This window comes from Coturnix japonica, chromosome 2 (genome assembly GCF_054131305.1).
Source record: "Coturnix japonica strain WE chromosome 2, WE-NBRP24, whole genome shotgun sequence".
In the NCBI taxonomy this organism is placed as follows: Eukaryota; Metazoa; Chordata; class Aves; order Galliformes; family Phasianidae; genus Coturnix; species Coturnix japonica.
Window position 1 is genome coordinate 65,173,650 of NC_140664.1, and position 14,214 is coordinate 65,187,863.

The 14,214-nt window shown below is 36.0% G+C and overlaps 1 protein-coding gene across 11 annotated transcripts in view; it reads left to right on the forward strand.

Moving 5' to 3' along the window:
- Window positions 1-14,214, forward strand: part of NFX1 (nuclear transcription factor, X-box binding 1) — an 88,448-nt gene that overhangs the window by 8,280 nt on the left and 65,954 nt on the right. For 10 of the 11 annotated variants that reach the window (XR_014943509.1, XR_014943504.1, XR_014943506.1 and 7 more), the window contains 8 exons: window positions 2,156-3,202; window positions 4,836-4,997; window positions 5,946-6,023; window positions 8,070-8,175; window positions 11,581-11,652; window positions 12,224-12,363; window positions 12,848-12,947; window positions 13,046-13,263. Coding sequence is in view for 5 of the 11 variants with exons in the window: in XM_085540056.1 (XP_085396182.1) it covers window positions 2,156-3,202; window positions 4,836-4,997; window positions 5,946-6,023; window positions 8,070-8,175; window positions 11,581-11,652; window positions 12,224-12,363; window positions 12,848-12,947; window positions 13,046-13,263 (1,923 nt within the window). In the remaining 6 variants the exon portion in view is untranslated. The remainder of the gene's footprint in view (window positions 1-2,155; window positions 3,203-4,835; window positions 4,998-5,945; window positions 6,024-8,069; window positions 8,176-11,580; window positions 11,653-12,223; window positions 12,364-12,847; window positions 12,948-13,045; window positions 13,264-14,214) is intronic. The other variant, XM_085540058.1, reaches the window with a different exon arrangement.

Consider the following 14,214-nt stretch of genomic DNA (forward strand, 5'->3'; position numbering starts at 1 on the left):
GAGCTTTCTTGGACTTTTCAGGGCTTTATTCCACAGGATTCTTCCAAGCAGATCCTTGAAGAAGTTGAAGTCTGCTGTCCTAAAATCCAGAGCTGCTATTTTGCTTTTCACCCTCCTTCCTGTCCTTAAGTTCGCTGCAGACAAGATTGCTTTCGGCCTTCCCATTGCTAAGAAGACTCTTTGAGTTGAGGATGTGGCTCACAATTGATCCTGACTGGATTTCTAACATAGGCCTCAGAGTTTGGCGCATAAAGGCAACAGAAGAAGTCCTCTCCTTTAGAAGCTTGGTTCATTTTTGTTGTGTCATTATGTGGCTGTCCAATTTTTGGCTTGCCTGGGCAATACTGAGCCTGCAGGAATTGCTGATTATAAAATATGTGGTATAGTTAATGCATGTATGTCAGGGACCTTTAGGTCTCTGACTGAATAATGATCCTGATGATGGAACTAAGTATTCTGACAGTTTTAAGGGAAGTGATATTTGCAGCTACAGCCATTTATTTTGTTTTGCAGGGAGCTGACCTTGCTAGTTTATCTTGTTTTGCAAGAACTTGTTTGAAAGCAGGTGTTCTGCTTGGGTTCTGTATCATGTGCTGGACATGCGGATGCAGCATGCAAGTGGGGAGGGAAAGCACACACAAAAAAACCCTGCAGACCCTGGAGAGGATAAATCAGGAGGGAAGCTGTGGTGATCGAGTGAGGAAAAGTACAATTTGAAGTAGGGGATGCCCTGCTGACACTACGTATTGAATCCACTGCCAGCCTGTTCCTTCACTTACCTGGTGTTTCATCTCCCTCAAGTTAAATAATAGTGCGCTTGCTTAGGGAGCTTTCTGTTTTAGCTTGCTAAGGTTCATATTGCACTTGCTTAGGGAGTTCTGCTTGCCACTTACTGGGGTTGTCTAAAGTGAATGCTTGTGTGTGTGCCAAGTAAAACTCATAACCCTCTGTGCTGCCTTGATTGTGTGTTTGCTTGCCTCTGCTTCTGAGACACCTTGCCTCTCAGATCCAAGAATGCCCTGAAATACATATGTAAGTAACAATTTAATGTTCTCATAAAAACACATTAAAAAACAGAGCAACAAAAACTTAAAACAAGCGGGGTTTATGACCTGTTTCTGTGGAAACTGTGAATAGTTCTGGTTCAGTGGAAGTGGTTGCAATTCTTAGTCAGTTCTCAAACTTGTTCATTAGAGATTTTTGATGGCATTTTACTTGTCCTGTGTTTTAATCCTTAAGAACGTTCACAAATATTTTTACTATAATAAGGCATGATTGTTAAGTGAGGGGTATTTTTCCTCTGTTAAGATAGGTCTTACAAAAGTATTAAAGAGACATGACCAAGTACTTTGTTCAGTTGAATGTCTGACTCTATATGTTCCATGTGAAAATTTATGGATAACATATTTATGTCAAATGAAAATGGGGTAGCAAATATGTGAAGAAATTCATGATTTTTTACAGCCTTCTCATGATTATGTTTAGCCGGCATATCAAAATGCATGCAGTTATTTGTCTTATCTTTATCTTGCCATAGTTTAAGTTTCAATTCAAGTGTTGTTATGGTTTGAAACATAGCACAGATGAGTTTCACGTTGAAACACATGTTGATTAAGCAAGCAGTCAAATGTACCAAAAATGAAAAATGACTCATAGTTTTAGTGTTTTCAGTTCTGGCACAAATTTTCATTCTGATTCCATAAATGGCTTGACTTCATTTCATTTCATTTCACAACCTGTCCAAGCTTTGGGCTTCCAGCTTTTCTAGTCTTGTCATAATTCAGATGGGGACAGCCTGCTTCTGTGACTTTAAGACTTACTTCTGGAGGGTTGTCCAGTCTTCCTAGACTCCTTTACCTGCCAGGACTGAATCCTGAGTAGTTCAACATCTGCCTTCAGGACGTCGAAAGTAGCAATTTTACAGGTCCCTTTCTTGACTTGACCAGGACTCATGAACTCTACTATTTTGTAGGTCATTGCTATCTTTGTTTGAAGACAAGAGAATCTGTATATCTCAGCTCTAGTTTCTAAAACTTATTTGTAATTGTCCTTTCTATTGTGGAATTGTTTAGGCCTCTGCCTGTATGGTAATCTTATCTTTAAGGGATATTTATTTTTTAAGTCTTCTTCTGCCTTTATTATTTGTACTTTTTAGGTGCGTTGAATCTGAACCCTGATGCCGATGATTCCATTTCAACAGAAAGACTACCTACAGATATCAATTGGGTGAAGAAAGATAGGAAAGAATGTAGTAGGAATCAGAGTAGAAGAAGTTTATTATGTCCTAGTCTGCCTGAAAAAGGTACAGATTATGGAAGCTCTTCCACAAAGCATTACGACGTTTATAATCCAGAAAGTCGGTATGGGAATTCTGAAGACTTTCACCAGTATTTTGGTACTAGTAGAAGTTCAAAGAATCGCAGCTTTCAAAGTCAGAGGTGGCACAGATCAAGGAATGATACCACATGTACTAAAAGTAAGGTAAGACAAACCACTACAGAAGCTGCTGCATGTCCTGGAATTTCAGATGCTGCAAAGCTACCTGGAAGAAGAGGGCCTATTAAAGGATACAATGAATTTATCTCCTCAGAGAGTGACAGGGAAGTAGCTAATGCGGATAGCAGAGGAGCAAAGCCAAAGAAAACACACCTCGTGCATGCATCTGGAAGAGGTTTCAGGGAGAAGGGAAAGCAAGTACATGAGCGAGAAAAGAGAATGAGCTCTAAACAGAAAGCAGAGCTTTTTGAAAATGCTCCGTCTTTGGATTTGACTCAGTCAGACTCTTCAGAATCTTCTGCTGGAAAGGCATTCAGTGAGGCACCAATTGGTAGTGGGGATGAGCAGAAAGGCTACAATTATGTACACAAAAGATATCCCCGGAAGCCTGTGTGGAATAAACCCCCGATAGAGAAAGATTATCAGAAGAAACATGATTCTCACCATAGCAAAAATACAAAAGTGGGTAAGAAGTCATCTTTTGCTTATGCTCCAAAAGACAAAAATGAGAGGAAGAAAGAATTTTCTGATCACAAAAATGATGAGAATGTGACCAGTGAGAACAGAAATGAATTGCTTGAGTCTACCAGATGTAATGGAAGAAAGTTCTTGCTAAAGGGGGATCAAGCACCTACCCTTAATTTCAGCTGGACTCAGTACTGGAAAAAGCAAAGTGATATACCGAAAAACAAAGAAACTCATACAGGTAACGTTTATAAATTATCTTGTACTCAAGTATTAAAGATTCAATCTTAAGTAGTTTAATCTGCCTTCAGATTTGACTAGTTGATGCTGCTTATTATTTCACATGAGCTTAGTATCAATTTCTTCAGGTAAATGTGGGGTTTCTGATTAGGCAGGTGGTTTGTAAGTTTAGTAGAGAAGAACACGTGTGTTATTAAATATTTTTCTACTCCCAGACTGCAAGTGATGGCCCATCAGGCATCATGTTTAAAGAAAAAAGAATGTACATGGAAGGGTTCTGAACATTGAGTCTTGAGAAGAGCAGTAGTTGTGAAATTCACTTTTACATAATTTGTTTCATGTTTTATGTAAGAGCAGGAGCATCTCAGGACAACAGCGTTCTGTACGTAACTTTTTTCTCGCTATATTTTTGTGTAATGGTAGTATGAAAAGCTAATTAGAAATAGAGAATACGTCTGACTATTTTGCCTGCATTTGATAGTGGAAAGTGCATTCTTAGCTTTTTGCTCCCTGGTTGGATTTTGTATCAGCTCAAATGGTTAGGAACTTAAAAGATGAAATGTAAATCAGTTGAGTTTCTTCAGTGCCACAGTACTGGTTTCTGTTTTGCCCAAGTTCCCTGGTCATGCTCTTAGACAGACTTATGAGTGCATTGAGAAAGTCCTGTTGTATGCCTGGGTACCTATTTTCTTTCAGATGCAGTAACTAAGGAGAGAGGTTTGTGTCCTTTTCTTGTTGAACAAACGTTGAAATGTATATTTAATTCATTGTTGTGAAGCATTCCAACCTGATCTGCTGATTGGAATGATAGAGATGGGTAGACTAATTTTTGCTACCTTAACTAAGCTATTGAATCTTGTGATTTTGCTTCTCAGCATCTCTTTTCTTTCAGAGCTTAGAAAGTAATAGCATAATCAGGAAGTGTAAGTTAACTCCAGTAAGAGGCTCTCATCTCGAGAGATGCTCAAAAATCAGAAGCTTCCTTGATCCTTTGTAATGCTAAAAATATGCAGGAGCCTGATGATCTACTTGAATCATTAAATGAAAGATGTCTCAGTCTTTCTCTCGGAATCATTCTTAAATGAGAAACATATTATGTCATAACCTGAAAAAGGTAGTGTTTTTTTACAGGAAGTTTAAGGATCCTTCCACAGTTGCAGCATTTCTTTGCTTGCCTTAGCTGGGAGCTGTTTTGGAAACCACTATATCCTGCCACTGTTGTTAGGGACAGAGTCTTTCTAGCTGTTTAAAGAACAGCCATACTCTCTGTGGGCAACATGATGAGGCAATGAATGCTACTTCTTCAAGATTTTTGTTGTAAACTTTACATTAAACTAAACTTTCTGTATAAAGTGAGTAAAATATTTTTTGAAGTTTAGAACTATTAATTTTTTTGTAAGATCACAACAACTGCCATTCATTACCAAGAATTACCACTATTATGGGAGTCTCACACTCCCTTTCACTGCTCTAAAGTTTGAGAAATGTGTATCGAGTATCTTCTAGAAGTAAGCTACTACTTTACTTAAAGCCACAAATGAAAAAGAAGTTATGTTAAAAGTTACATAAAGTCTTGGAACTTTATTTCTTACACAATTGAAGCTTTGTTTGCAAGTAATATGTTTTATTTGCAGGGTCTTTGATTGAGCAGCTGACGACGGAGAAGTATGAATGTATGGTATGTTGTGAAGTTGTCCGAATAGTAGCACCTGTGTGGAGCTGTCAGAATTGCTACCACGTATTCCACCTGAACTGTATTAAGAAATGGGCGAGATCACCGGCTTCTCAAGCTGAAGGTAGGTGTTCTGCTGTATACACATTTTTCTCTCAAATATGTATAATAGTAAAATTTGTTTTACATATGTAAAACAAATTCTAAATGTTTTCTGATCAAAGTAACTAGTAAGCAGAAAGCAAGTTTTAAATCAGAAATGTTTTCCAGGGTTCTTTGCATGCTTCATATAGTTCTCTTGGCTATTTTCTTTCTAGTATTCTGACTAAAACTGATTTCTAGGTTTGGATTCAATGAAATCAGTGCATCAAGATGCAAAACTGGCTGCTTTCCTACATACAAAGAAATCCTATTCTTTTATTCAAATTGAAGCAGTACTTAAAGCATTAGCTGCCTGCTTTTTTATAATCACTCTTTAGTTCTGTCCTCAAATAAGAAGCACGTGTCAAAACTGTCACTAAAGTAATGTAGTGAAATGAAACTCAGAGGAGGCATAAGGCTTCCAGAGTTAGAATAATTTCAGTTGGAAAGGACCTACAGAGACCAGAATGTCTAAGCAACTGTACTACTTCTGTCACTGTCTTAAACTGTTTTAGATTATTTGTATTGTACTATGTTTAGAAACTGTTGCTACCAGTATGTTCTGCCCTTTGAATGTTTTGGTGGAAGTTAAAACTGATTTTGCTAACTCTGTGCTGTGCTCAGTTGTATGATGTAGATGTGCTTTGAGGACTAACATTTGTCTTCCAGTATGGTTAATTTTTCAATACCCTTCCTGTTTAGCCTTGTGTCTTTCTTTGGGCAAAACAGAATCACCATGGGTGGAAAAGGCCTCCAGCATCATCCAATTTAAACCCAACTATCACCAATATTTCCTACTAAACCGTATCCCTCAGTACAGTAAATGCTTCTTAAAAACAGTGTTGTTTTTTTTGCCTGCTTTCTAGCTCTTATAGATTCACAATTAGGTCTCTTAATTACTTTATATGCTTTTCATCTTTTTTATCTACAGACAGTAACAGTGGTTGGAGGTGTCCAGCATGTCAAAATGCTTCTACACAAGTTCCTAAAACTTACACTTGTTTCTGTGGTGAGTTTCTTGATTGCTTTTGCAAAGAGCAACTTGTGTTCTTTTGATTTGTTGTTTTTACTTATTATTTAATTTTAAATTCTGATAATGTTGTGTCTTTGCCTACATCTTTTAAATTTAACTTTGTTTAATACTATTGAAATCAGAAGGCTGCTACACTAGGAATCATGCTTGTGTCTGGTTCTTAAAAGATCCAAACTAAAGAAGGAAAGAATCATATATAAAAATGCCTACTAGATTTGGGCTTCTGAAAGCTTTCCTTTGGTTGGTTTGAAATAACTAGTGTTATGTCTTATTTCTGTGACGCAACACACTAGAGTACACAGTTTAAGCATGTAACTGATGTTACTATAAGAATGCAGATTGACTGTGTGAACTTTTAATATCTTTTTAGCAAGTCTGTCATTTGTGTTGATCAAAGACACGTGCATATTCAATAGAAAAGGGTATTTGGACTATTCAGAGCTTTTGTGGATATGTGATTAATTTTTTCAGTTTATGTGTCACTAATAAATTTCAACCTACTTCCTACCAAGTAGGCCATTTTGAGATTGAGCTAGTAACGGGGAATTAATGAACTTGCTCTAAAGAAGCTACACTTATCTACAGTTCTCCATATCTGAACAGTTCAGTGTGTCAATTAAAAGCAGTGTAACTACAGGTAAGATAATTAGTCAGTGGCAGGTGTTTGAAATGTGTGAAATCCTAAAAGAATAGGTAGAATGCAAGTTGTTTTTTTCCAAACAAAAATTTTAATATAAGCCATCCACCTGTGAAATAAAAAGGAGATTGTGCTTACACTGTTGAACAGTTTTGGGATGTCTGCAGTAGGGACCTCACGTTGTCCCCATTGTCAACATTAGCAGAACACTCTGTTGGAAAGTAAATCTTTAATCTATACATAATTATGTATAAAGTGGAATTTGGACTCAAGCAGTTCTTTATGTAAAGTTATCTTGTATTTGTTGCAGAATACTAAATTTGTGTGGAGTGTAGACTGATTTATTGATTTTTTTTTTTTAATTTTTTTTTTTGGGGGGGAGGGTTTGTTCCCTTCATTGCATGGAGAAATTCATGCCTTCCTTTTCTTTTGAATCTTCTATTTTTCTTTTTTTTTTTTTTTTTTTTTTTCCACTGGAAGAATGCCCAGATGAATTAAGCAATCCGTGTTGTTTATTCAGTTTTCTAAGTTGCTACTTACACTGATAAATGAGTTAAAGTGATTTGTCACTAAAAAAATCTCTTACTTGTTGCAACTCCAATTTTGTAATACTAGCTCAGTTGCTTATCTTAGAAAAAGATAGATTCATTTGACTGTGAAATAAACCACCACTGTAATTAACTTTAACTCTGGCAATCATGTATTGCCGTTAGAGATACAAGATTTGCTAAGAATATGTCTCATGAATTAAAATGTAGTTTCAATAGTTATCTGAAATAACCAGAATACTTGAGGCTAACTTAAAGGGTATATCATTTCTTCTTTAAAATTTCCTGCTGCATTCATCAAAATGTCAACACTTAATGCTTAAGTTTTTATAGAGTCAGATTCTTTTTAGAGAAATGACTTTTGTAATTTGCATAGTCATTTCATGCTACCTTCAGTCCCCATTTCCTTAGTAGCTAGATCTTTCTTATTGAGCGGTGTCTTTATTTTTCTGTGTTGAAACAGAAAGGGAATTACGTTCTTAAGTTCTCTTGTGTACTAACAGCCTGACCAACTAAAGGAGGATTTTCATTTCTTTGTGTTCTAAGTTTAGTTTAAAGTTATATATCTGCTAATTTAAGTGTCTGCTGAGAGCACAAAAGAAAACAATCTGGAGGGTGTTAATCCAGTGTAATTTACTTTAAAAATGTTATGTACATATCAGCAATAAAAGATGGGAAAAAAGGGCATAACATCTCAATAAATAATAATAATAATAATAAGCCTTTTTTAGTCAGTATTAAAACTGAAACTACTTCTTTCTGGTCTGATATTTCTCCCAGGTTCGATATTGCACTCAAGTCAGTAAACACGTTTTTGACCTTGACCTTTTTTTTTAGGTAAGGTACACAATCCAGAATGGAATAGAAATGAAATTCCACATAGCTGTGGGGAACTTTGTGGAAAGAAGAGACAGGGTTTGGATTGTCCACATCTTTGTAACATGTAAGTAATTGTAACGTGAACATATTGAGAATTTGTTTTGCAGAAAGTGAAGGTAAGAACTTGGAGAAGGAAGATCTGCCTGCTGTAAGTGAAGGTCAGGTTTGAGACCAGGCAAGGAATCTGAAGGTGCACAAGTCTGTGGGACCCAGAGAGATCCATCCATGGGTTCAGAGGCAGGTGAAGTTGCCAGTCCACACTACCCCTAATGTTTGAAAGGTTGTGGCAGTCTGATAAAGTTCCCACTGACTGGAAAAGGGGAAAGAAGCGAAGGCCATTTGTATGTGTAAACTGAGTTCATAGCAGAGGGATGGGCAGGAAGGAGGTCAGCTCCGATAGTTGAGGCAGCGGTTCTGTCATACTGCAGGAACTGAACCAGCAGCTTAATTTGTTTCAAGAAATATTTTTCTAGTCAAGAAAATTGAGAGAAAGAGTAACTTAAATGTGTACCCAGTGGTCAACAGAAATTTTAGGTGCTTTGTTTTCTGTAGAAATAATTGTATATCTTGATCTGCCAGCAGTGATTCTTGGTTTGACTGAAGGTCCATTTAATTCTATTGTTGTTCTTTAGCTTGCAAATTGTTGAGGTTAAGAAGGCATTTTATGTATTCATCTATTTGTTCAGACTACCAAACTTATGAAACATAATCCTTGTGGAGATCTTAATTGGTATGCGTATCTTGAATTTGTTTTATTGACAGTTATTATATTTCAGTGAAGAGAGGCAAAGAAGAGGAATTTGATTTGTAGTTTTGGCTGTATTCTTGGATCTTCTACAGTAGTGCATAGATAACATTATATCCTTAAAGCTAACTGAGTTTATTTTTTTATAGTATAAAAGTGAATTATACCTTATTCTGCCTTTTTATATTCTGTTTTGAGAAATTTTTAATGGTCAGAAGCAATTTTTTTTTTCTACTTTGGATATATAATCAAAAGCTTTTCAGTCTTTTCAACAATATATTGACATCTTACAGTTTATCCAAATTCTCTAAAAGTCAGAACTTTAGTAGAACTTTTTATTTCATGTGTACTGTTTCATAGCCATTTCAATCTTGAACGATTTAGTTGTTTGAATTGATTGAATCATTTGGTCTTGAATGAAATAATATTTCTTTACTCTTTAATACTTATTTACCATATGAGAATGTGATACTAGTATTCTTTTCAGACTGTTATTTCAGCAATGCTGCTACTCTTGTAATTCAGCATCATACTGATGTTCTTCACTGCGGTTTACATGGTAGGGTTTGGAGCGACATTGATTGAAACACAGATCAATTTGCAGACTAGACTTGATCTAGCTGATACTCTGGTTCAGTGAAATACACTTCTCTTGGAGAACCTTGATGTATCTCAGGAGAGGTGCGAGTCTGTGAAGGCCTGTTATGCCAGGCTGCAAGAAGTAGGTAACCTAATCCTTTAAGAGCACCCAGACCACAGTTGCTGTCTTTCGAACTTTTTACGGTGCTTTAGAAGAAACAGATGTTGTTTTTCTCTCCTCTACTGTCACAGCCTGCAATAGTGGTTTAGTTACTTATCTGGGAAGGTTTTGCTCAAGGGCAGTAGTATTGTGTCTACTGCAGGCTGTGCATTTGTACTCCCTGGCAATCTGGTCTGCACTGAAAGCTGTGAAGGTACCTTTTAAAGTCCCTGTTTACTCCCAGTTTCAAATGTTACTTGTTCCACGTGGGTAAAGCCATGCTGAGATTATACAGCCCCTGAAAATATGGAAATTACCAAAGGTGCAAAGAACGTGTGTTGTTCTTTATCTCTTGCTGGAAATGCAGTTAAGTGGAATGGGTGCTTTTTGTTTTATGGACAGTTATCTGGCTTCTGGTTATAGTCTGCAGAGGAATGCACTTTTAGCTTCAGTGCAGTGTGCAGAACTGAACTTTACAACCCACGTAAGGTTATAAAGCAGGTATGTTAATTACAGTGCTGGGAAGCACTGGAGATGTTTCTACCATCACTGCTTCAAATATTACATGATTCAGAGTCCATTATATTTCCACAGATAGTACATATTCATCAGTTATGCGTGAGATAATTAATGTATAAACGCCTGTGTGAGGCAGTGATTTATGAGGTATCCTAGTCTTCTGTTTCATAGTCTCTTCTACTATCTACCATCTTTTCAGCATCTTAACAGTCACACCAACAATCTTTAACTTCATTCAAGGATCTTCCTTGTACTTCTTCATCAACACATGCTCTGTAGGAGAATGCTTATTTTAAGTAATTGATGGGTACCAAAATTGTAACACTTGCTCAGCAGTCACTCATTATTTCTGGACATCTACTTGTCTTTGGATAGTGATACATTTGTCAACCTGTCATTTAATTACGTATACTGATGTGTAAAATATCAGGAGGATAGCAAGGAGCATCCTAGAGTGAAAAAATTTGGCCTTGTGTGGAGGTTCTGGCTTTCAATATTGTATCTCAGCATCTAAAAGCTCTTTCTCTGTGGGTCTCCTACCAGATCAGAATAACCTTACAACATGCTCTCTAGTCTATAATACATCTGTACTATTTACAACATCTTAAAGCTATTACAGTTTTGCAAGCAAGAATTAATCACATAACATTTTAACAACTATATTTCTAAAATATGCTACTAAAGTATATGGTATTTCAATTTTTTTCTGCAGGTAAGTAGCTTCTTTCTGGACTTAATGTTGTCACATCTGAGCGAGTCCTCACTTGTTGCAGCCTGGGATCTTGCTGCTCTGCTGTCTTATTGTATTTTCTATTATATTTCAAACACGTTATTTAAATATTTACTTTTTTTGTCTGTTTTAAACACATCAAAATGTGGAGGTATCATCTGTCTTTACTGTAGCTTCTGCATAAACCAAATCATAGTGTAGTTGCTTGCTAAATAAGAAGCGTGTGAATGCATGCATCTTGATCAATCCATGAAGACTTATTTTTAAAGTCAGAAGAAACTGTAGCAGGGGAATTTTGTTGTTAGAATTAAAGTTATTGTTGATCACTGAAGGAAGTGATTGCGCTAATGGCTTGCACATGTAATATTTGAGCATTACCCCAGTGAACACAGTTGAACTGATGCAGGCCATCTGCTGAAATGCAGAATGTGAAATGCATGAGTAGCAACGTTATTGACTTGACAGCAACAGGAGTATGGAATATTTTGTTCAGCCTCACTGGCTTAAAACTTTTGAGGCTGATGCAACTGTAACCATTTCTAATATTTTTATGAGAGTTAAAATGATTTTTTTTTTTATCCTGCAGGAGTAAATTATATGCATACGGAGTATTGAGAATGTACTGGTTCCTAAAACTTTTCTGTATTTTTTGGTAACTTTGTTTTATTTCTCCAGGAGTGTAATAAAGTTAGAGATTACTTTACAATTTCATTTGCTTTTTTGTTTCATTTTTAAGCTTGTGTCATCCGGGACCTTGTCCTTCATGCCCAGCCTTTGTGACAAAAACATGTGAATGTGGACAGACAAGGTGAGAATTCTTCTATTATCTAAGCTTACATAATAGTAGTTCACTAAAAGTTTAATAGCAGTGTTTTCTGTACTATAATTTAATGTTTGGTTTTTTTTTCCTGAGCTTTTGTATGCTAAAATCAGATAGAGAAGTTTACATATATACATGTGTATGTATTATTCCTTTTAAAAGAAACGATTATGTTTAATCTTAAGAAAAAGAACTTGAATTATGAAACCTATTTGTTTAAGCAGTCTGTGAGTTGATGCAGTTTTTTGCGTCTGATGTAGGCGGGGGCGAGTATTCTTAGTTGCAAAAAATGTTCCTGTAGGCTGCACCACTATTAATACTTATATTGCTGTCTTCATTGTACCTAGAGGACTTCAGATCATTTAAACCTTTAGGAAAGATTTGTGTAATAGAAATATCTGCTTTTGGCCCAATGCATAGCCATACTTCAAGTTTCAAGTTAAAAATGTCTTTTTTTGTTTTTCCCCCCTCATTTTCTTGACAGAAGTCTATTATGCTTTTTAGTAAGTTCTCTGTGGATTTAAGGTAACTGACAGAATGTAGTGTCATTCCTCTACAGTCATTCAGTTCGCTGTGGCCAGTCAACAAAAATTCATTGTTCTAATGTTTGTGGAAGTACTTTAAACTGTGGCAAGCACAGATGTACTCAGGTGTGCCATGCAGGAGAATGTTTACCTTGCCAACTAAAAGTACAGCAAGGTAAGTATCAGAATGCCTTATGCATATCCACCCATGATTTATGTATACTATAAAGACGGGGTGAGGGGGAAGGGGGCTTTGCCATGAGGCAGGAGCTTTACTTTGAAATAACTAAGGTATGTTGCTAGAATATTTTAAGATTGGAAAACTAGAATCGCTATATATTTTAATAGGAAAAGAGCTAGAAGAATTCTGTTGTGATCCTACTTAAGATTGCATCATTCCAAGACTTTATAAACACTATGGAAAGAGAGTAGAGACAGACAAATCGCCTTTCAACAAGCTACTCGTGATTGCTGCTTAAAATTTATAAACCCACTTGTGGAAAGGAAACTGTATCAAGTGTGTGTTCCAGTATACTAAAGAAAATATACTTTTTCTAAATAAAAGACAATTTCTCACATCACAGTTTTGCATTTGCTCTGTTGCTGTGTTTTGTCACTGGCACTTCTATTGTTTTCTATGCAACGTTGCTTTCTTTTAGTGTGTTACTGTGGAAAAAGCTTTAAAGAAGTACTGTGTGGGACAAAGGAAGAATTTTATGATGGATTTGGGAGTTTCTCATGTCAGAATACGTGTGGCAAGTAAGTTCACTGTAATTTAGGCTTCTGAAAAATAAAAGGTCATTTTATTCATACTTAGTGATCATGTCATTGTAATTCCTTTTTCTTTTTTTCCACAGAACATTAAATTGTGGGAGGCACAACTGTACACAAGTATGCCACCCCCAACCTTGCCAGCTCTGTCCACGGCTTCCACAAGTAGTATATCGCTGTCCCTGTGGTCAGACTCCTCTCAGCAAGTTACTGGAACTAGGATGTATTGAACGTAAAATATGCACAGATCCTATCCCATCATGTGGAAAAACATGTGGCAAACCTCTTTCTTGTGGTAGCTATGGTAATTAGAACTTTCTTCATCAGAGTATTAAAAAAAAATAACCCTTACATTATTTAAAAACAAACTAAACAGCTGTTTGATATCAAAGATGCTTCTAAGGATTTGGGTATTAGCCAAATTGAGTATGAATGCTACTGCAGAACCCGTGAGATAGGCTGTATTTGTTCAAAGTGATATTTAAAATCAGGAAATGTACTTGTCTAAAAACCATCAACAGCAGCTAGCTCTAAAATTTTTGTTTCCATGGATTTTCACACTGGTAGAGCTGTAGGAATTTCTTGCTGTTCATATCTGATATCAAGAGCCTGCCTAGATCTTCATTGTTGATATGAAGACTGGTAGAGATAAATGATTTCACTTAGTACCTTTAGGTACTTTTATTAAGTACTCATTTACTGTGACCACAAAGAGAAGTGTGGTGTTAGGCCACAAAGGGAAATGTGATGTTGGGCTGTTCAAAGGAAGAAGTTATTTACAGAACTAAATTGGCTCTTCAGTAATTGCATTAATTAAATAAGGGTAAATTTAACTGAGATTGTATGAAGCTTCAATTTTATGAGACCACAGAATTAATCATAACTTCTTATACTTGAAATTCCGCTAAAATCAAATTATTGCAATTTACCCAGTAAGTGAAAGATGAAGGTACACTAAAGTCTTTTTTCATTTACGATTAATAAGAAGAAAGAATTATGTACTTTAAATTTGTGAAACTTCTGTAAGATATTTATCTTGCAGATTTAAAAGAGACATATAAAAGGTATTTGTGTGTTATCAATGTTAATTGTAGACTTTACTGTTTAGTCTACATATCCAGGATCATAAAGCTCCAAATAATAAAAACGTGAAATCCTTGAACTCTTTTGTCTGAGTCAATATGTCAAAATGGAAACCTAGCTGCAAGATGTGATGGTCCTGATAAATACCTTGCTGCTGATCATGAATTTTATT